The sequence below is a fragment of the Fringilla coelebs genome (genome assembly GCF_963513975.1).
Source record: "Fringilla coelebs genome assembly, chromosome: 2".
NCBI classification, from domain to species: Eukaryota; Metazoa; Chordata; class Aves; order Passeriformes; family Fringillidae; genus Fringilla; species Fringilla coelebs.
In genome coordinates, this window is record NC_140029.1 from 100,529,685 (window position 1) to 100,552,888 (window position 23,204).

Consider the following 23,204-nt stretch of genomic DNA (forward strand, 5'->3'; position numbering starts at 1 on the left):
TGGGTTTGGTTAGTTTTTTTTTTTGTGTTAATTTTTTCCCCTTAGGGACAGTTTTGGGTTTTCTTTGTTTGTTGGGTTGTTCCTTGTTTGGTTTTGGGGTTTTTATTTTGAGAGAGAGAGAGAGAGAGCTATCACTATTTAGTTGAATAGATTTAATCTCTTTGGAAACTTTTCCAGATACTGAGACTAAATTTTTCCTTTTCTTCTGCTTTACCCTTTCCTTCCCATCTTCTCACTTGTAAGTGGGACCAAATGCTGTGCTTACTTGCCTTGTTGTAAACATGGAATGCAACGGCTTTTAATGGAAAAATGGAATTTCTTTTCTATCTGAAGTTATGTAACTGGTGAGAAGATCACCCCGGAATGAGAAGCTTTGCTTTATTCCTTTCAATGTGAGTTGTACCCATTAACTCACCAGACACTTATGAAAAGGAAAATTATAAAGCGTTTTTAAATTGCCAACACTAGATACAAGTGAAAAAATGACATTTAGATTTTTCAAGTCCAGTTCTTTTGCTGAATAAATATTTACAGTGTCTGTTTATAATGTCATGTCAAATTAAACTAGTATTTATTTTGCCTGGATGAAAGCCACAAGTAGCCTGAATTAACCTTAAGAAAAATGTTGAGATTGCAAAAATAGTGAGGTCACTATAGCAAACAGTTCTCTGAGTACTGCAAATGCTTTTTGCAGTTTAAGTCCAGCTCTCTTGGATAAAACAGTGAAAATGTCTCTCAGATCAGTTTTCCATTAATAGAAAGTTTGATATTCATGATTTTGTTTTCATGAAATATAAGTAATAAAGTGGTAATGTCTTACACTTAATGGTGGAAAAGATCTTGTAGCAAACCCCAGGAGATTATTGCAGGGGGAGCCTGATAATATTTTTTTATGCTAATTCTGGTTTTGCAGTGGGAGTGAATGATGTCATCCTGTCTCCTCCCACTGTGTAAACTAAGCTCGTGTCAAAGTGTTGCTGCCTCTTGTCACAGGGAGAACGGTTCACTTAAATGCAGCTGCAGTACTTCTGTGTGATACCTGTCAGAGCCATTCCCAGGGCGAGGTTGGGCTTGTGACCATGATGTCAAGATTTGTCTGTCTTCTTTTCTGTGGATATATTGCACTAAACCTGGGAAATACTCAGAAATTGCCAAGAGGCAAGTAGCTATGAACAACTTTCTGGGGGTTTGTTTGTTTTTCTGTTGTGGGACTTTGGGGGTTTTAAAGCCTGTGTTTTGTTGTGGAAATTGCTTTTAACATGTTAGAAATGATTAAGGGTAACAGACAAGATGAAAGAAGGTCAGGGAAAAGGGCAAATCCAGGTATAACAGCAACCTTAAAGCTCGTGAATAAAATAAGCTCAAAAGTTTTCATGGTGTCTTGTGACTCTAGTGAGAATTGTCATGACAAAGTTACTGTATTTAGTGATTTTATAGTGATTTGGACAGCAGTGTGCAGGTCTGTGGTTTAATGTCTTAAAGACAATGTGACTTGGAGGCACCCTGTGTCACTGGTGGAAGATTTCAGCTCCGTCTTTGAAAGAACTCGTATACTTTCCCTTTATATCTATCCTAACAATTCAGTAGGAATTGACTAGTGTTGGTCAGGTTGCATGCATTTTGAGGGAGAGAAATATGATTGATTAAAATTTGTACAAGCAGAAAAACCCCTCCAAACCTGTGTGAATATTTGTTTAACCATTCCTTTCTCCCAGAGTCTGGAAGTACAGTAGATTTGCAAAGCTGGCAGTGATCTCTTCTTCTCCTTGGTTGTATGACACACGTAACATTGGCATTTTAATAGTATTTTATTGCTTACTGCAGGAAGAGCAGTCATAGCATAAAATTAAAAGAATATTTCTCTATCTGGATGGTAAAACATTTTGTGGTGCCTTGGCATTAAGGCAGCAATTTCACAACTGTTTCTGTGCTGCACGTATTGCTCTCACTTTGTGGCAGTGCTTGCCTGAGTCCACTGTGCTTTGTAATGCATTTCACATCTGCATTCTCCTGCAGCCACCAACACTCAGAAGAGACCGTGATTTAATTATGAGAGTGTTTATTAAGGAATTAGCACTTTGAGGGCTTCCTAGGAGAGTCTCTTTCATAGAAGGGAAGTCTAAAGGTATTTTGGGGAGTTGAGGTGATTTTTCATCCCCACCCCTCTTTAGGATACTTTTTCCAGAATTTCAATATTTTTCTTTCTTTCCTATGATGATGTTCTTTTGAAATTATCTTTCTTTTAATCTCATCTTCTGGAGCCAGTGTGGAGATTTTTGCATACTGGTAATAGCAGAACAGTCTGTAGTCTGCGAGTAACAGATATGCAGTTCAAGTCAAGCTAACTCTAAGAATTTAGTTTTGTCAAAAAAGGACTTAAGAGAGGATTATTGACCAGACAGGAATATTGTATGTGTTGCCTAGACTGAGGGAAGGAACTTTTCCAGTGCTTGTCTTTTTAAATGATTTCACTGGACTTTCTGCTCACTACTGTAGAATAGTGGCTCGAAGTTTATGCTAACTGTGAAATTCAGACAAAGCTTCTAATCCACTGCAAGATTAACTCTGGCATGCATTTTTTCTGTCCTAAAATAACATTGCAGAAGTGAAGTTCTGTTTGCCAAATGCATAAAACTGCAGGTGGAAACTTCATTTCTTTTCAGTGAAATAACATTTTTAAGATCCTCCCATTGCAGTGTGGAAACATCAGTCTAATTCTTTTGTTTGTAGCTGCCTCTCCAGTTACTATTTTCAAATAATTGCATTGAAAAAGCAAGTGTATTAGCACTTAGCTGCTGTCCAGAAATGTTCAAAAGGATTGTCTTCTACAGCATTGTCTTGTTTGATAGGGACCACAGACTTTTTTTCATAAGCAAAGAAAATATGTGGATCTTAAAGTGTTTTAAAAATGAAAATATGTATTAGTAATATTCTTTTTTAAGAGGGCTTATCTGCCTTGCTCTGCAAGCTTAAATTCCAGTGAACTCCTGTGCTCTTTAAGTCCTAAAGTATGTAACTGAGGTTTCAGAGTTACTCTTGCTCTCTGGGGAGCAGTGGAATCAAGTTCATAACTTGAAGGAGAGCAATCCAGCCAAACTCGCTTTCTGGTGGTGCAGGTACTTGTGGGAACAGGTTATCAGAGTAAATCTTGCCCTTCTTACCAGCACTTTGCAGTTCTAGTGCTCAAAGCTTCTCTCCCAGAGGTGAGACACATTGACCCCATGTCTCATGGACTGGGATTTCCTTGCACTGGTACAAGGTGGAAGGAACATCTTGCCTCCTGCAGCTGCAAAGGAACAGAGCCAGTACAGTGACTTCCAGAGCTGTTTGAGAGACACATGTGCAAATGTGCTGGTCAGGAGGCTGGAACACAAATTGCTCCCTTTTCCCATATATTTTTGTACTTTCACCTCCACACATGTGTGTTTTACTAGGATAAAAAAGAAAATATTATTGCTGTTCTCAAAGGTGGTTTTTTATTAATGAATTCTTTCATTGTTTTGACATCAAAGATTAAGGTATTGTTGGGGGAATAATAATTATAAGTAAAGACAATATATTGGGAAAGGAAGGCTGGTGAGTAGTGTGTTTTAGTATGAAGGCAGTGGTTTTTTTGCAATTATGTTTGTGTTTCATCTGGGGGATCAGCTGCTAAGAAAATTCTGCAGTCAATGCCTTTGGATACTGAGTGAGGGATCACAGAACATCAGAGTGAGAGATGGTGGTGCCATTACAGACGACATTTCATCCAGTATTTCAGCAGCTGTCTGTTCAACTTTGTCTAGCCTCTAAAGTTTTCTTCTGATTAGAATTTTTCTACTTGTTTTTGTCTCTCATTATGCCGTTATGCCCGTGCCACCCAACATATATGATTCTAAAGTTCAACACTGTTGTGCTTTATGGATGGATGGAAACATGCTCTAATTTTTATGATTCTGCATAAGAAAAGTTCCATTCTTAAAGAGCTCAGTGTTGTCTCTCTAGACAGGAATTAAGTACAGACAAAAAGACTTGTCTTTAGAGAATGAATTGGTAAGATCATCCCGGATCTGAGACAGAGGTGAGAAAACAAAGCCACAGAATCCAGAACAAACAAGTTACAGGACGTAATCCCCAAGATTGTCCTGCCTTATAAACCGTGTTTCACTGTCATCTTTCCAGTTGGAGCTGATACAGTTGTTGAAGGAACAACTGAAGAATAAGTTCTTCGTGTTTGGTAAAACAGCATTTCGTGTTTTTGATTGTGTCACTTGACTTTCCAGTTACAACACAGCGGCGCATGGAAATGTGGTTTTTCACTAGAATCTATTTCTGATAGCTTTTGTCTATCTTCAGGTTCTGTTTTACTTTGTTAGAGCTGAAAAGAATTTGGGGTTGATCCCTGCTTATGAAATTTCAGTTTTAGGAAGTTGTTAAAAAAAAAGAGTCTCAATGTTTTTTTCTGGTTCTCTTTCAGGGGATTTTTTGACATGTTTCTGACCACTGTGGTTTTCCTGCTATTTGCATTAGTCATCAGGTACAGTGGAAATCAGGTCCCTCCTGGTTCTACTTTCCAGGACTCAGGCCTATCCTACTCTGCTGTCCAGGAAGGGCTCAGGAAACGCTAATTTGGCTTTCTCCTGGTTGCTGTCTTCTTAGGGAAAAAGACACGGACTTGACATTTCTTAGGGGACCATGTGAAAAAGCCTGATTTACCGACTCCTGTAGGGAAAACCAAATCCAAAACTTCCTTGTATCTACAGTTGTCAGCAGTGGGGTTAAGTGGGAAAAATAATTGTTTTGCACTGAGGATTTGTTTCTTGGTTTGGAAGTCCTGAATCTGTTTGGTCTGATATTGTAGATAGCTACTAGCTAATATTTGTACTTAAGGTAATTATAACTGACAACTCTTTTAGAGTGAGTGCTGTATTTACAGTAGACTCCCAAACTTTGACATTTGAGAAAAGGAGTAGACTAATTTTATTCCTAGCTAAGTTTGCTGGCTGTGCTGTGTTACGTAATACATCTTACTAAGCAGAGCATGTGTTTTCATTTACTAGTGTCAAACAGTTAAAACAGTGTAGAGTTATTTCAATGTATCACAGTTTTTATATTGCAACAGCCAAACTTTAAACTTTTGTGCTGCCCTCTCCCTTCCTGCCAGAATCACCCCTTTGGTAGCTGTAGGGTGGCAGGACAAAAACTGTAAGATGGGGAAAAGTCTCCTGGAAGTTGTGGGTTTTGAGCATGCAATGAAGCTGGCATATCAAAATATCACAGAAGGATTGAAATGACATGTGGTTTATATGTTGCTGTCCCCATGGTTTATAAAACATCTTTCTGGAAACTATTTTTCAAAATGCACAATGCATTAACCTTTAAAAAACATTCTTGTGAAGAAGAGCCAGTTTGAACTAAATTATTTAACTTCATTTTTTGTTATGTCTGGCAAAAGAAGTGCAAAATTAATTTGGGGTTTTTTGTGAAATATTTTTCTTAAGTTTAATGGCACATAAGTGACAAGTCCAACAGGAAATTTAAAATGTGTCCTTTATCTGGTGTAATAGAGTGACTAGGATTCTCAGTCACTAGATATGTCATGGCAAATTTGGCTGATTCTTGCTGAGAGTGAAAACAGCCCGTAAGAATGTAACAATTATAGCAGTTCATTTAATCAAAGTTATCTTATCATGCAGACAGTTGTGTCCTAGGCTTGCACATAAACATATCAAAACCCAGTACTGAGTGTCAGGCTTCTGAGTTCAAAGATAATCTGTAATACCAGAATTCCATTTTTGTATTGGCACTTGCAGTGGTGCAACATTGTGATGATACATATGGGTGGATTCTGCCAGAATTAAATTCCACTGCATATGAATGCCTCCAAAATGATCTCACTGCTGGGTAATCTATATAACCTTCCACCTCTTCGTTTTAGTTTTTGTGTTCCCAAGTATCTCTTTTCCAACCTTATTTTTCAGCCTTCCTTCATATGATCTTTGGCTCTAGCTATTCCAGAAGGACGAGCTACATAATTCCCTTGAGGGGAGAGCTGTAGGCTAAATCCTGCTGCTGCTGTGGGGCCAGACCTGCTGTATATGGGTGGTATACTCTGTGTATCTATTGACTGATGGCACAGTGAATGGACAGTGGGTTTGAGCTTTTTTGGACCTTTTGGACTCATCAGGTGTGCACTGCACACTGCATGTGGAAACAAAAACCTCTGCCTGCTCCAGGGGGAAAAGATGGCTAGCAGTGACCTGCCGCAGTCAGAACTGTTCCTGCAGCTCCTAGTGGATTTATTTTCCTTGGGAGAATTCAAGTGCAGACTTGAAATTGTTTGTGAGCAAGACAAATTTGTTGCTGTGGAGCATTCTTGACTACTGCCTTTTACAGAAGACAGTTGGAGTCCTACTCGCTGCCATGGTGGGTCTTGGTGAGAACAGGTATTCATGTTCTGGACAGTCTGCAGCCTAGAACAGGTGCCATTAGCATAACAGCCCAGTCTGCAATGTCTTCCCAAGTGGAAAAGGACAGCTGGAAACAGGCCAAATCCTACTCAGACTTGCTTGACAGGCCTTAGTTCAAATGGTCTTAGTTAAAAATTGTTTTTTCTAGAATACAGGATGGCGTGTATGTAATGCTAGTTTGAATTGTGAGATACATATTTGCCTTATTGTGCTGTGAGAATGGTGGTTGTGAAAATGACTGGCAGCATCATGAATGAAACTATTGTGTGGGCAAGGCCTGGGCCAACTTTTCCAGCACTGCCATCCCTCAGAACATAACAATCATGTGCCATATTAGTCTGGCTATAGCAACTCTAAACCTCCTCACTTGAGCAAACCAGTGTGTGTCATATCAAGGGGAAGAAAAAACAGGTCAAGTTTTGAACCAGCAAGTGAATTTCTACTGTTCATGACGTTGAGGTTGTAGTTATGGTCCCCAGAACTGAATGCTTTTGCACTCACTGCTTCACCAAAGGGATGTCATCAGAGCCTGAAGGTATCCAGACAAGGTCACGGAAGGATGGTTGCACTGAGAATGTCAGCACGGAGTCTTCACCCATTCAGAGCTGCTGAATAAAATGCTGGTAAAGAGTTGAGGCTTTAGCTATGAAGATTCTAGACCTAAATGCAGGGAGGTAGGGAATGCTCTTCTATGAGAGGAAAGCTGCTTTCCTCCCAGTCTGGAGAGGAGCTTTACTGCACTTCCAGAGGCTGGTAGAGAAAATATAACCTGTGTTCTCTAAAATGCTTTAGAGTTGTTGCTGAGATCCATCACTATGCAATAATTTAGTATTATTTACACCATCTTCTGGAAGAAAAATAAACGAGGCAAGTGAATCCATAATTTTTTTTAGGTTAATTGTAGCCATGGCTCTTATATAAATACTGTTTACCTTGAACAAACATGTCATCAGGGCTCCATATGAATAAATCCACTTTGATAAAACCCAGCTTAATGATGTGCCTAAACCTCTGCATGTGATTTGATTTTTATTTATTTTGTGTGTGTATGGGGTGTGCTAACACCAGGGTGTCACTGCATGTACTTAAAAAGAAATTGTAATTCTATACTCTTTCTCAAGCTGAAGAGTTGATGGCAAAATGGATTCTCAAAGTATGAGGGAATTATTTTTTAGGGCTATTCCAGCTTTTTCATATAGTTCTAAGCTTTTGCATTATTCTTAAAATCTGCTCAGGAATAGCACGATTCAATAGAGTGGGAAAAGATTCTTTCCAATCACCCGCAGGTATGGCATTAGTTTATGAATCTATAAATGGCCACAGAATGCTTGATATGAGTTTACATAATTAATTCTTTGGGAACCTGGCCAATTTTAAAGGACTGAGAGTATATGTGGGATAACATTATTTTTAAACTCACATTTAGAAAAGACTTTTCTTCTTTTGTCAGCTGCTTGCAATATCTGCTTTATATTAATTATTCACTTTCATTTTTCTTTCTCTGATGGAAATGTCTGGAGTAATTTTAGAACACATGAAATTGTGGTTAGTTCAAAAATACAAATATGTACGCTTGAAATGTCCCAGAAGATTGTTTTCTGACTCCGAAGTTAAAACATTTTCTGGCAATTTAGATTACCTCATTAGCACAGTTCAAGCCTATACATGAACCAGAAAAATGCACCCTGAGAAAATGACAAGACTTTCAGACTTTATCGCTTATCACTTTTCTTTTGAAATCTCACTGTCAGTACAACATGAACAAACACACTGAAAACAAAGGCATGGGTGCAATAGTCTGAAAGCTGATAAGAAATTGAGCTTTGGGATACAAATGATAGAAATAAAACTCTGCTGTCTGACCTGAACATTTTGGCAGCGTTCCATTCTGTGGCTCACGCAAACACTGAAGTAGTTGGATTAAATGGCAGGGCAGAGTTTTTATTTATAGCACAGTGTGCAGCTTGTTTCACAGTCAGGGAAGTGGCTGCAGTCAGGCTGAAGAACCATGAGTTCCCTTGGTTTGATGAAGAGCTGACTCAGGTAAAAGTGGTGAGGTTTCATATTCAGCTTGAATCAATAGGGCTCCTTCCTCTGTTGTAAAGCTAATTAAGAGACATTTATGTGTGACCATGACTATGAAATTGCTCCACAGTGACAGCCCATCATTTGCTACCTTACAGATGAGCCCCAGTTTTTAGCTATGATCTGACATGCACTAATGCTGCATCTCTTCAGCAATCCTTCCTGCCCTTTGGTTTAGTTACAAGGAACACAAAAACTGGCAATTCTAATAGAAATGTCTCCTTGCTTGTGTTGGTTACTCAGTGCTCCTTAGTAGCTGATATATCTGATGTAACTCAGTTGCTGTTATGGAGTAGGAGGTATTCTATGGCCTTTGTTAATCAAGTCTGTATAAACATAAATAAGATTTTTTTCCCCAGAAATTAAAATACAAATTATGCAAATAATTATAGCTGAAGAGCTTCTTTTGGATTGTTGGCAGATTTGGGGATTTTTGCTCCCATGGAAAATCTGTACTCATCTTGCACACAAGTAACCAAGTCATAAGTGTGATTTCACACAGACTCTCTGGTACACTGAGGCATACACGTGCACACACAAAGGCAGTGTGGGATCTTGGTCATTTGCTTTTGGTAAATGCATTACATAAAAAATGATCTCTTTTAATCTTTCACACTTTCATCAATCCCCTGTACTCTCACAATTTTGGCAACATGATCAAATAGCAGTTGATAAAAGCATTGTTATGTTGTTAATGTACAGCCATGAATTCTTAGAAAGCAGCATCTCAGTAATGTAACAGATGTTTACTGTGTTCCCTTTCCACTCAGAAATACTTACAGCAATTAGCAAGGGAGATCATATGCTATTATTATACTTATTTGAAGGCAATGTGAGGTTGTTCATAGCATTAAGGATGTAGAAAATTACATATAGGGAATAGATAATCTCATCTTTGTCCTGCTGAAACTTCAGGCATTGTGAATAATTTTTTCCATTACATGGCTCTTCTGGATTTTTTTTCAATAATTTGGTTTTGTAGTGTTAAAACACTTGTCAAAAAAACTGGCACAGGGAAGACATCTCATGTAAAAACTCTGAAGTCGTGAAGCATTATTTATGTGCTTAATACACTCTTAAATCAGAGAGCATTCCTTGGGAATTAATGTAATCTACTGCACACTGGGTTACAAGACCAGTAATGAGAGAGACTTAGCTTCCTACATACCATAAATTCTCCATGAGCATTTGGATAAATGCCTGAGAGAAGCACAAGTAAAAGTGCAAAGTCAGGCCTACAAAGATGGCTTAGCTGCTGGTGTGCCTAGATGTACGTGCCCCTATCCCACCCCAAAGCTGTCATGAGCCTTCCTTTTGTGTGGCTGATAGTATTCTTTATTGGCATTTTTCTTTCAATGAAGCACCGGCTGGAGAATTTGTTTAAAAATATAATATGACATAGGAAGATAGTTTGGAAAGGAAGATTACTTCCTGCAGCTTTCTTTCATCTCTGTAGATAAAAGGCAACATGGTGAAAATAGAGCAGGTGATGCAACAGATAAAGAATTTGGAAATATAGTCAGAGAACATGAACTCTATGCCATGTCCTGGGTAGGAAGGGAAATATGTGGGAGAAAAGATGAAACACCTTCATTATCAAAAAATAAGTGTTTGTCTTTTCTTAGTACTCCATTAATCATAGACAGAGCTTTTATTTTACATGTTGTATACTTACTAGGCTTGGTGTCCATTATTTTCTGCTTTCCAGTGATTTAGTGGATAGCAGATTTAGTGGAAGCATTTACTTCATATTTTAGTTTTCTTAAGATGATTTAAAAATGCCTCTGCTTCACAGTGTGTTCATAAATCTGAATAAGATTTTCTGTTAAATTTAGGAATTCAATAATACATTCTAAACTTATGAAGTATTTATTAGTACTTTTTAAATTAAAGATGTACTGGTAATTCTTTGCTTCTTTTCTCCAGATGTGTTTGAACTGTAGGATCTTTCCTTTGATCTCTGCAAACTCAAAATGTGGAATAATATAGAAGAAGATTAAAAGGATCACCTCTGATTTTTCTTAATCTGTTGGGGTTTTTGTTGGGTTTATTTTAGAGTAGTAGTAAGAAGTCAGGTCATCAGTCCTGAGATCTGTCTCATCTAATGGTGCAAGATGAGATACATTTTCCAGCTGGGAAAACTATGTGCAGTTGGAATCAATCCTTATAGGACTGGGCTGTATCCAGCAAGTGTCATAGACATGTGTGAGAACGTTCAGTTTGGAGACCAGGAACATAAGTGAAACCGCTTTATTTTGACTGCTCTTTTGGAAACATAGGGCAATTTTTTTAAAATTTACATTTTGTTTGTTTGTTTGTGTCTACAGCTTTCTAAACCAAAGGAAAGTAACTGGCTAAAAGCTTTGTTGACAGACTTGACTCCATTGACTAGCCCAAATCATAGTTGTCCAAGCCCAATAGAATTTAATATTTCAGTAGTGCTTTTGTTACTGACAGAGTTTTCTTACTCTTTCTGAATTTAGTATTTGATATACAACACCGCCCAGGAATTCTTATGTGTGCTTCAGATATTTAATTGCTTTATCATCTGTCTGCTTCTTAAAAGTGGGGAATTTATTCCAAAGTTAACACAGAATATTGCAAGCACCTTTACCAAGTGCCATTCAGAGCTGTTAATCCTCGCTCTATTTGAAGTCCTGTATGTGTTGGGTGTTATTCTGAGCAGAGAACACAGGTATTTTGTGTGATCATATCCAAGTTGCAATGCTGGTTGTGGAAAACCATTGTGACTTCAGAAAAAGGATAATCCCATTCCATTTCCATATTTTTGCATATTATTTTAAAGATTCTTGCTTCAACAATACCCAGCATAGAGGGGAGACTTATAAACAGAATGTCATCTATTTCTGAATGGGTGTTAGCACCTAGTTTGTTTTCCTTCAATTCCTAAGCAGGTCATTATGGACAACTCATCTGCTGCTGTTCTTTTCCACAACCCAAGTTCTTTCCCCAGTGATCACAGAGCACAAAACATTCTCGCTCACTGAAATGAGTGTGTAGGAATTACACTGGATGTTGCTCAAGAACCAGGAAGAGCTTCTTAAGCAGCATCAAAGAGGTATCAAAAGGGACTTTAGACTTTTAACCACTGACTGCTATTCTTTGAGCCCAGTTTTCCATCTCCCCTGTAGTTTAGACATCCAGTCTGCATTTCTCCAGTCTGACAGGAAGGCTACCTGTGGAAATTGTGCCAAAGTTGAAGTAAATGATGTTCACCCCTTTCCCATTGTATGCAAAGCCAGGAATAACACTACAGAAGGCAGCAAGCTTTGCCAGACAGCCTGGCCTTGGTAAATTTGCTCTGGCTGCTCCAAATCCCCTTCTGGTTCATCATGTGCATAGGTGTGACTGTTCCTGGTGACTGAGACTAGGGACAACAGCTTGCAGTTTCCTGGATGCTCCTTCTTGCCTTTACTCAATCAATTGCACTGAGATATTTTTCTCTTCTCCATAACAAATTAATCTTACTTCTCCCTGGCAATTCTCTTATATGTTTATCTATATACTATGAAGAGACCATGCCTTATTGGATTTTCATTTTCTATGTCTTAGAGATAGGAAGTAGGATGCTGGGATTGACACTGAGGAGGGCAGCCCTCCTTGAGGCTTTATGGTATATACTTAGATGTGCAGAACAAAAGTAGTAGCCTTCAACTGGAAAAACAGTAATTTTTACAAGGAAACATCGGGCTGAAATGGACTTCCTGAACTCATTTTGACCACCTTGTTCTTATTCCCAAGACAGTTTGTTCCAGAGTACAGCTCCCTGTATCAGTTTTCCAGGTATCTTCCTTGCTGCAGTTTGTCTCTTCTGTTAACGAATACAGAGTAGAAGTAATTTATAGTGCTTTTCCTCAGGGCTTTGTTTGTTTGCCATATATATTTGGATACTGTTTTCATATCTGTCTATGTACTTTTCCTCTAAGCTCAATGACTCCTATTTTCTCAGGCTTCTTTTCTGGGTAATATACTCTGTACATCTAGTCATTGAATTTGATTTTTTTCCTGAATTTATCAAGATGGTCTGTTTTGCAGTGCTCTATATATTTATACACTAGTGATGAGACCTTTTTAGAAATGAGAACAAGTGCATAAAAGGACTGGGAACCATTTATTCAGATTTAAAATAGAGAAGGTAATTTTGAAACCTACCTACACATGTTGAGGATTCTGAGACTTATAGATTGATATACAACTAAAGGGTTGGAAGTACATGTTGATTTCAAATTTATTCTGTTACTACAGCCTCTAAATCCTCCTAGCTGTCTAAATACTACTATCCTTAAGCAGGTTTGTCCCTAAAAAATAACTATGTGCTTTATCAGAGAAGGAGGTAAAACAAAGCTGGCTTTAAAATCATCTAACCCAATGTTACAGAATAGTTAGCTAAAGACTGGCTCTTTCATTTGCTTAGATTATGGCAAACAAGGTAATACCTAGCACAGAAGAGGACTTCAGTATATGACTACCTATTTTGTTCTATTAATGCAGATAAACATGCACTTTTTCATTTACTACTGATTGAGGGTTTTTTTTTAACTGTTGATTTGGAGCTGCCTTATTGCAACAGAGTAGAAGTTATACTTTCTTGCTGTTGGTTATTTTGATATTCTTCTTTTGAATGATTCCTCCCAAAGTGTTTCAAAAGATCCCCAGATGAGTAGTCACAGAGTGAAAAAAAAATTAGGTATTATGATGTAATAAATGGTGGTGACATGTAAGGAATAGACTCCAAATTGGCTGTAGGAAATGAGTCCCTCACTGCAATCTGGGTACACAGTAGCCCCCGTAGCAGATTACCTGTGCACTCAGTAATAAACACTAACATCCTGGATTGCAAAGTGTGGTGTCCTCACTCTTCTCACAGAAGCAGAGGTGACTGCAGTTCCAGACTCTTTTTTATTATGCCTTCAATTTTTGACTCTTTAAAAAGGCACTGATCTTTGTAAATGAGAGGTGCTGAAGGAAGTGGAGATGCCAAACAAACACTGCCTGGCACAGAGTAGGTAGTGGCAGTGATAATGCACTGCCTGCTCATGAGCACAGTCATGAGGGGCTTCCTGCATTCAGGTCTGTGGTCTTTAATGCCACTTGCTTCAATACATTTGAAGTTTATGGGCAGAGCCAGCCCAACAGCATTTGAATTCTTCACCTGCTCAAGTTCTTAGTATTTTGTTGAGCTTTTCCTGATGAGGAGAGGTTGTTAAAGAAAGTCCCTGATTTTATTCAACTGATCGACCCTAAAGTATTATCACCTTGTATGAGGTCATGTCCAAAGACCACATTTCTCTTTCGGTGTTTGTATTGGCTGGTGCTTTTTAAAGGCTTAAAAAGAGAGTTAGGCCTAGAAAATTTCTGAGATTCTCCTTGCTTTCCACAGTCTTCTGCTTGCCTTTACTGAATATATTTATGCAGAATCTGTCAGGTTTTTTGGCCAGGACACAGTTTTCTTCATAGCCTGGGTTGGGTGGAGTTGCCTTGGACTTGTTTCCTTAGACAGGAGAAGAAGCCAGGATTGGAAAGACATCTCTTCTGGGCAGGATGCAGTCACTGTCTCATCAGCTCTGTCCAGGTGAAATTACATCCTGAAAAATACATACCAGGCCAGTCTGGAAAAAACGACAACAAATAAGGAACTTTGAGAGTAAAGCCAGGGGAACAAGGCGCTGGGGAACCTAAAGACATCAGATCAAAATTATACTTTATCCTGCTACAAATAAGGAATCCATTGAAATAAGGGTATCAGGTTTCTTTATTAACAAGTAGTTTTTGTCTTGTCCTTTTACATTTGTGCACTGTTTGTTTTAAAACTGTTATCTATCAAAAATATTCAGCTTGAAGGAGTTTCAAAGGACATTATGGATTGAAAATAATGAATAGGTTTGGTTTTTTCCCTATCTTTCAAAAATGCTTAATTGTTCAATGTTGAATTTTATAGATTTTTACCATCAAACACCAAACTAAGTTTACTAACTGGACACATAAAAGAGTGAATTTTCTAAGGTCCAAAATAAAAAATAAACGGAATCCCACAAGAGGAGCTAGGGTCAGGTTCTTTTAAATCATACCAAAGAAGTTTTCAGAGGTCCAACTCCTCTTCCCTCTTCCATCAGAGCTGCAGGCTTGGTTGTTTGCAAACAAGTTTTCTTCCTTGTTTCCAGTTTTGCTTTGTATTTTAATAAATAAGGAAAAATGACCTGCAGAATGGAAAGTGGAATCGGGAGTTGGACCACTGAAAGGGGATCCCAAATTTAAATCCAGATGGTTTTCAGTTTTTCACCCTAAAATTAAGGACAATTACTTTACTAACTCAAGTAAAAAGTAATTTTAAACCAGCATGTGAAGGAAATAGTGATAAAGATGGAAATGGAACTTCAGTGAAGTTCTTGAATGACCTGAAAACAGGCAAAACAGATGGCAACATTTGAGCAACAAATTTCCTTTGTACAATGGTTTTTGTAGCGACATAGAAGCTGGAATTGCTAATAGCTACATCTTCACCTCTGCATTGACCTAACTGGTCCTGAAGTACTAATGAGTACAGCTTATTCACTCAGTTCTGAACTGTAATGATCACTAGAGAGGGATTGGCAGAATAAGTTTTAAAACCTTGTAATTTTGTAATATAAATGCTCTAACAATTCTCCTTCAGAAGTATATGTTTAGTTCATAACATTAAAGAGCAGCATATTTCTGATTAGCATTTAAAAAAGTAAATGTGCATAGCAACTGGAGGAAAAGGTGTGAGTAACCTTGGAACAGTGCTGTGAGAAAGGACACAGGAAGGGATGGGGCTGACCCTGGGCCTTCACAGGGCATCCCTTCCTGCTGAACACCAGTATTGAGGAGTTTCCCTACTGCATATTTCAGCTCCTCCCGAAATTCCTATTCATTTAGTAGTCAATTTCTTCAGTAGTGAAATTCACTATTCATTTAGTTGTGAATTTCTCTACCATTTAAATTACTAAAATGGTCCCAGATATGAAAGAAATATGGAGGAAATTACATTTTGTGCTCTTTTATTTGCTGTGTACATTCTCTTAAGAATGTTGATACACCTAAGAAAAGTTGCCCTCTTTGAAATGAAAGTAGTTTGAAGGTGGAAGTAGAGAGCTCAAGGGTCAGGTTTTTGTGGACAGACATGCTTGGTTTTGCTTTGCACAGTTAACTGCTGCATGTTGATAGCCAGTTCTTCTGAAGCAATGTTAGACTTGTGTAGGCATAATAATACTTCAGAAAAAAGGATTGGGGAACTTCATTTGCAAATGACAAAACTACATGCAAGGCTGTTAGCTCACCCTCCCCTAAAAAGGTATTCTTAGTTGCCCTCTTCATATGGCACCTGCTTTCATCATTCAGAGTATTTGTGAATGTGAATTTCATGCTAGGAACCTTAGTGTTTGATGTAATCTCTTATGAGAAAGGATCCACTGCTATCTTATTGGAGAATACAAAGACACATTTTCTGCAGAAGTGCAGAGTAATTTGGCAAGAGGCACTGGGCACAAACTGGAATACGGGAAATTCCAGTTAGATTTTAGGACTTTTTTTTAAAACAGAAGTATGCTAAGCACTGAAACAGATTACCCCAGAGGTGTTATGGAATCTGTGTCCTCAGAGCTGTTCAAGACTCAGCTGGATGTGGCCCTGAGCAACTTGAGGCTTTGAGCAGGGAGCTGAACTAGATGACTTAGAGAAGTTCCTTCCACCCTAAGTTATTCCATTATTCTGTGCTTGTGGCTGCTTTAGAAGTGTGCCTTGTTTATTGTAGTACATAGAAACAGAACTATTTTTAAATGTTTCCCATTTTAAGATATAATTGGGTTGCAGCCAAACAACCAATATTTCTCCATGTTTGGCAGCCAAAATAAATACAAAAATATAAAAGAGCAGAAAAGAAAAGTTTCATAGTTTTAGGTTATCATTGAAAACTTGCCTGGTGGTACTATGACACCAGATTTGGAAAAGTCAAAGCACTGCTGTGAATGATTTGAATAAATGAGGTAGTGCTCACAAATAGATGGTGCTAATCTATTTTCATAAGGCACACTTCATTTGTCTAGCACTCTGGGAGGCAGTGCTGGGTCTTGCCTTCATGCCCCTTAAAATCTTTGAAATAGTGGAAAATAAACTGTTTCAATGTAAGGCAAAAGGAATTCTGGCAACAAAGCCAAATTTGCTGTAATACACTACAGCTGTATTCACCCTCTAGTTTTGTAGGGCAGAGTTCAAGGATCCTCACTCTATGGATAAAAACAAAAAATAGGACTGTATTTGATCACAAGAGACCATGCACACCTATAGTGTGCAGTAGACTCCTGGTATGAGTGAAAGTAACATCTAAACTTTTAAAAGTTTCAGTATATTCTTGCCTTTGTCTCCTGTTGGCTATGCATTCCAACTAGCCAAGCTATGGTGCTTCCAGCTGGATTCTTTGGGCCATTGGTAGCTGTTTTCTTCTTTCTGAAGAGCTGGTGGTGGCTGGTTCTCTGATGATGCAGCTGATTAGTTATTAAGCTGTTCTTCATTCCCTCCTAGTATAGGCAGACTCCTTTTCTCAGACTGATTCCAACCCTCCAAGTGCTCTGATGCACTTAATGTTGTGCTTTTACTTCAGATGTGCTTTGCACATTTGCTCCTGCTGATCTTGGCCATCAACTGACTTTTGTTGAAGAGAATACTTGCAGATCAGTGTGGAATTTCTGTTGGCAAGCATGTAGGGAAAGACTGTGTTTCAGAGGTAGCTATAGATCTCAGAATCTTCCATTTGGAAATGGCCTCAATGTAAAAGAATTACATTACAAATGCAAATTCTTAAGACCAGGGTTTCACTAACAAATGCCAAACACTGACACAAATGAATGGAATTAGAGGGCATCTAGTTTATCATTTAAGTCTTTCATCAAGGAGATGCAGGGAAAAAAGGTCTCCTGAATCCTCATACAAAAAAGAAATAATTCTCAAAATCACAGTACTTATCACATGAGAGTATCATGAGAGTTAAGTTCCTATGACTTCCCTTGTCCATTCAATCGTATTTAATGAATATATTTATCTGAGTGATGACTAAAAGAGACATATTACTCAGAATGAGAATGCTTTCCTGGTTAATTGTTCAAAATACTGCGAGATCAGCACAAGTGAAATCTATATTGTTAATAAGCTGCTGGGGGCAGTCCCCATTTACCAAGATAATTTATATATCATTTGTATCTGCCTTGCTGCAGGCTGGCCCTCTTGATTAGTCTGGCAGTGTCTGTGAAGCCTGTAGGATTGAGCTCTCCTTTTCCTTGGTTGCTCCACTTCTGTTCATACGCTTGCAGAAACTGGTTATTTATTGTTTTACCAGTTAATATTCATCCCTCATTCTCACTGATTCTGGAATGCACACAGCCCATGAACAGGAATGTGGTTTAGTCATATGAAGTGTGGCATCTGTGTTGTTGCTTTAGCAGTTATTTTCTCTGAAAAACATGTGGCCGTATTATTAAGTTTTGAGTCCCTCTCTACAAGAAAGATGTTGAGGAGCTGAAGCACGTCCACAGAAGGGCCACAAAGCTGCTGAAGGGACTGGAGCAAAAGTGTTATGAGGAGGAGTTGAGGGAGCTGGAGAAAAGGGGGCTTGGGGGGACCTTTTCTCTCTCTACACCTGCCTGAAAGGAGGGTGTAGGGGCCAGGTGGGGGTCAGCCTCTTCTCCCAAGTGACAGGACAAGGGCAAATGGTCTCAAGTTGTGCCAGGGGAGCTTTAGGCTGGATACTAGGAAAAATATCTTCACCAAAACATGAAACATTGGAACAGACTGATGATGTTTGAGGCACGATCCCTGGAGGTATTTGAAAGTGGTGTAGATGTGGCACTTGGGAACATGGTTTAGGGGTGAACTTGACAGTGCTGGGTTTATGGTTGAACTTGATGATCTTGATGGTCTTTTCCAACCTAAATTTTTTTTTCTTAATGTTTTTTTCCTAAACTCTACAGGCCTCTGCAATAGTTTTTGCCATCACTGTACTTAAAAGTAAATTAGAGGAAAATGACCTACCCTGTCAAGACAGGGTGGTGAGGACAAGGATTTATTTTTTAAATTTCAAGTGCATCTCCTTTTCTTCTTTCCTGCCTTATTCTCTTTAAAAAAAAAAAAAAATCTGTTTATTTTCTGCTAAAACTGTCTTTGATTTTAAAAGCTCTCTTGGTGGTTTTGATATGCTAGCTGCAAAAAAGAGGTCTAAAGGGTATTATCTCAAAGCTCCTACTGTTTTGGGATCCCATTTAAGCTTTCTAATTGCAGAAACCTCACTGATAGTTTTAAGGCTTTAATAAAATCAAGGCTCTTTGTCACTATAATTGACTGCTTATGAATAAACAATGGTATCCATCTAACTAAAATCAGGCCTAGTTGAATATAATCTTGATACAGAATTAAGTCTTCAAATTGATGTAAAGTATAACAGAGATATATAGATACAATTATGGAGGAAAATGGCTTAAATTATTGTAAATTTAATATTAAATACATATTCTCTATTTTTTTTTTGTAAATTCAAATTTGAAACTGATTAAGAAATTTATTATGGAAATCAAATTACCATGTTTGAATTAAGTTCTGTAAATCTTCTTTTATTCTTAGACATGACTACTCAATAGAGACCAGGAGACCATCATTTCAATAATGCTTAATGGGTTTTGAAGAATCCATAATTCAGTCAGAGATAATAATTCTAAACTTTGTTACCAGTTTTTACTAAGTGTCTTTATGAAGCCTGTTTGGGATATTTGAAGTGTGTTGTGTTTTCTTCCTGGTTTGTGCTGTCTGGATCCCTGTCAATATTCAGAGTTGCCCATCCTCAGCAGTCTTGTGTACTGAAAATAAACGAGTCAGGATGTCATGAAGATCAGACGCCACTGCTGCTCTTTTCCCCATGAAGGTATTGCTCTGCTGAAAAAGCCAGAGAACTGAGTTTTCTAGAAGCCTTGCAGTCTTCTGCAGCCTGGCAGAGTGGCCTTTGGAAAATTGTGACAGTTTCCTGGCCGAATGATTTTTCTTGATCAGTCTTTAGATAAAGGAAGGGAGGCAGATGTTTTCCATCAATTTTACTTGTACACTTCTTTCTGTAAAGGGAAGAGGCATAAAGCTTTGGCTTAAGGCTTTACATTCTGTGTGCAGACAACTGCAGATGCTCAAATCATCTGCTAAAACAAAGTGAGGGTTTTGGTCTCTTGGCAACTCTAGTCATTAGAATTTCTCTAAAAAAAGCAGGGTATGTTGGGGTGATACCAGAGAGTCAGTATGTACTTGTCTAGAGAAAGTTTGATTATCAGTCTGCAATCACTGAGAGAGAGAAAAAGAAAGAAAGAGAGAAAGAAAAGGAAGAAAGGAAGGAAGAAAGGAAGAAAAGTTTAGTACCGCTCTATCCCATTGTTCAACGATATATTATTTATCATTTATCTCGTGGTTGTTCTTCAGGATTTGGTTGCAAAATTATTATCTGCAAAATTCTGGTTTTTCCTGATAAGTTAGTTTCAACCCTCATGATTGAACAGATGCCTGAAAATCTGCTGGGGATAAAAATTTATATTTTGAGAATGAGAAGAAAAATAACAATACAAAATGTACTAGTCCAGTACTAGTACTGGGGGGAAAGCCAGAAATTCAACAGTTCTGAAAATATGATAGGCCTAACAGTAACAAGGGAGTATTAAAATTGTACATACCACGGAAGAAAAAGGGAAAAGCGAATCCTCCCTTACCCCACCAAGAAGAAGCCAAAACACCAACTTGTAGCCTAAAAAGTTAGTTAATCTGTTGTGAAGTCATTCTCTGTTGCAACAAGTTAAATTTTTGCAGATGGATATACAAGATGTTTCTTACTTTATGTGCTGTTCCCCTGGAAAGCATAAAAATGAATGTTTAAAAAGAGTTTCTTGGTAGTTTTGAGTAAAGTATTCATGTTAGTTAGGTGTCTTGGTGTAATTCCAAAAACAAAATTACATTTCCAGCCCAACATAGGGAGAAAAAATTGTAGAAGATTTATTTGGATCTAGTTGCTGTTTATCCTCTAACATAATTTTTGAGTGTGATTAACTGATTAACTTAATTTTACAACTTCATCTTTTCTACTGAGAAGTAAAAAAAAAACCAAACCAAAAACTTGTTCATTTCTCTCCTATGGATCCTACATATGGCTATACTACTATAACTCCCGCATTTAAAGGAAAAAACACTTGCATTTTTTCCACTTACTTCATGCATGGTTTTACTACTGCAAATGTAGATGTTAAAGCAAATGATAATGCTAAACTAGTGGAAAAACAGTCAAGTTGGCAAGCACTATTATACATGACTGTTAGTTCACTTTTATAAATACATTTTGTTTCCAGAGGACATCACCTATAAGAAATGTTTCAGTTGCATGCTGTTAGCAAATTAAACGGCCCTATATTGTTATATTGTCATGTTCCATCACTGAATATGTGATGGCAAGGCAATGCATTCTGATCTCCTCTTTTTCACTCTTTCCCCAGTGAAAAGGCAGAGCCTGAAGGTTCAGATCAATGCGACAGATGACACCGTTTGCATGAGGTATCTTCGACCAAGTCAAAGCACCAAACTAGAAGGTTTTGTCCTGGGTTATGGAAGCAACTTCTTTTCCAATCAGTACATTCCTTTACCTTCAGAAGGAAAAAACTCTGTGACAGAACTTGGTAAGACATATTTGCTTTGCATGCTGTTGTTGTAATGAATTATGGGAAGAGACTGAGGAGAATATGAACCTTTTGTTCGCTTAACTTTTTGTTTTATTGTGTTGGTGCTCATGGTTTCTTTATGATTGTTTAAGGTTGCTGTCAAGAATTTCAGTGGAATTAGCAGATCCTTCAAGGAGAACAACTAATTCTTGTTTGGAAATTTTGCTCGCTGGTATTTGTTTTGGGGATTTTCATTTTGGTGAGAGCCTGCACTCACACGTCAGATGGGATGGTTTGCCTGAAGATGCAGCTATAAAGGAGAATACGAGGGAAATGTACAGGCTTTTAACAAACAATAGAAGAAGTAGTGAAAGAGTCTTGAGAACTGCATGGTTGATTCCTTTTGACAGAAACATTCGTATCAACATGATGCCTCTTCTTGTAGGGATCCACTCCAGTATTACATGTTATAGATTAACCTCTAACTTCCATGTCAGAAGTTACCAATGGAATTCCATGAGCTGTTTTATGGAAGAGAATAAACCATATCATGAATGCTATATCCTGTTATCTGGAATAGGGAGAAGGAAGAATGAATTGTTAAAACATCGATTTATCGGGATTTGACCTTTTGAGAAATCTGTTAAATCCCTAAGGATTTTCCTATTGATTTCTTTAGGTTTTTCTAGCCTGAAATGAATCAATTTACCCTTTGTAATGCTTGTGATCTTGGTGTAAAGCAAGGGGGAGGAAAGAATGCATGAGCATAGAAGTAATAATTGCCATGTTTTTAATGTGTTCCGTTAAGGCCATTGTGGGTATCTGCTCCAGGCTGAAAACTGCAGAATAAAAACTGAAAAAATAAGATGTTAGACACAGAATAATTAAGATATTGGAGACTGATAGGATCACTGTGGCAAGGAATAACAATACCTGCTGCAGGACTAGTAAGGAATAATTTTTGAGGATTAATTTTTTCAGGTACTCTGAGATCTCAGGGAAGAGCAAAAAAAGGACTGAATGTAACGTTGTGTAAGATCATTTGCACTCCCTATGTAATAGAAGCTTTTATATCTAATGTTTTGCAAAACTGAAAGCTCAAGGTCACCTGGAATTTCAGGTATATTGATATTTTGTAGCTTTAACCATAACATTTAAGGGCTGGAATCTAGGTACCTTTCTTTAGTACCACAGCACATCAGAGCACTGACCATATGCATAACCATTTGCTATAGTGTGTCTGGAGAGGGAAAAGCACAAATGTTGAGGAATACTCTTCCTTTATGATTATTTCAAAGGAGAATAACGTCAAAATTTTATCTCCCTCATGCTAATAAAAGTTGTCAGTTTCCTTGTGACAATAATCTATGCTTCTGGATGTCCAGTAACTAAACATGCAAAATACAGCATAATACAGATAGCAAGACAAGCACTTCTAACCTTCAGAAAAATGCCACCTTTAAAAGACAGGAGTAAAAGAAGTTATCAGCAATATGTGCTTCAAGTTGCAAACATTTATTTGAGGCAATTACCAGTACGTTTATTGGAGCTGTTGCTTTTAGTTGAGAGATTTAGGGTTAGATGAATGCCTTGGGGACTTGCTTATTGGAAGCAGAGAGTGCATAATCTTTCCCATTTCACAAATATCAAACACAACATTAAACTGCAGCTTTGACTGCACTTTCCAAATATGTATGGAACACGAGCTAAAGCAATAAACATCAGTTGTGCTTTTGGCTCTACTTTAGAGTGACTTGTGTGGCAGAAATGAAGATGGAGATGATTGCTAGCACTCTCCCTCCTCCCCATCATATTTAGGGATCACTTGCTGGCAGAAACAGAAAGAACTGCAGAATGGTTCTCAATTCTAGGAAGAATGATTAACTTTTATTGTGGCAGCCAAAGAACTCAGCTCTAGCATACACTTTATATTGATTTTAGAAAAGCAAGTTGCTGTAGAGGGAAA

At 37.9% G+C, this 23,204-nt stretch overlaps 1 protein-coding gene across 11 annotated transcripts in view; it reads left to right on the plus strand.

Annotated features, from left to right (window-relative positions):
• The first annotated feature begins 1,007 nt into the window (after nucleotides 1-1,007).
• The window catches only part of ABI3BP (ABI family member 3 binding protein), a 137,013-nt gene continuing 114,816 nt past the window's right edge, over nucleotides 1,008-23,204 (plus strand). For all 11 annotated transcript variants that reach the window (XM_084201445.1, XM_084201450.1, XM_084201454.1 and 8 more), the window contains exons 1-2: nucleotides 1,008-1,158; nucleotides 21,077-21,256. In XM_084201445.1, the coding sequence (XP_084057571.1) occupies nucleotides 1,080-1,158; nucleotides 21,077-21,256 (259 nt within the window). In that variant the 5' untranslated portion in view covers nucleotides 1,008-1,079. The remainder of the gene's footprint in view (nucleotides 1,159-21,076; nucleotides 21,257-23,204) is intronic.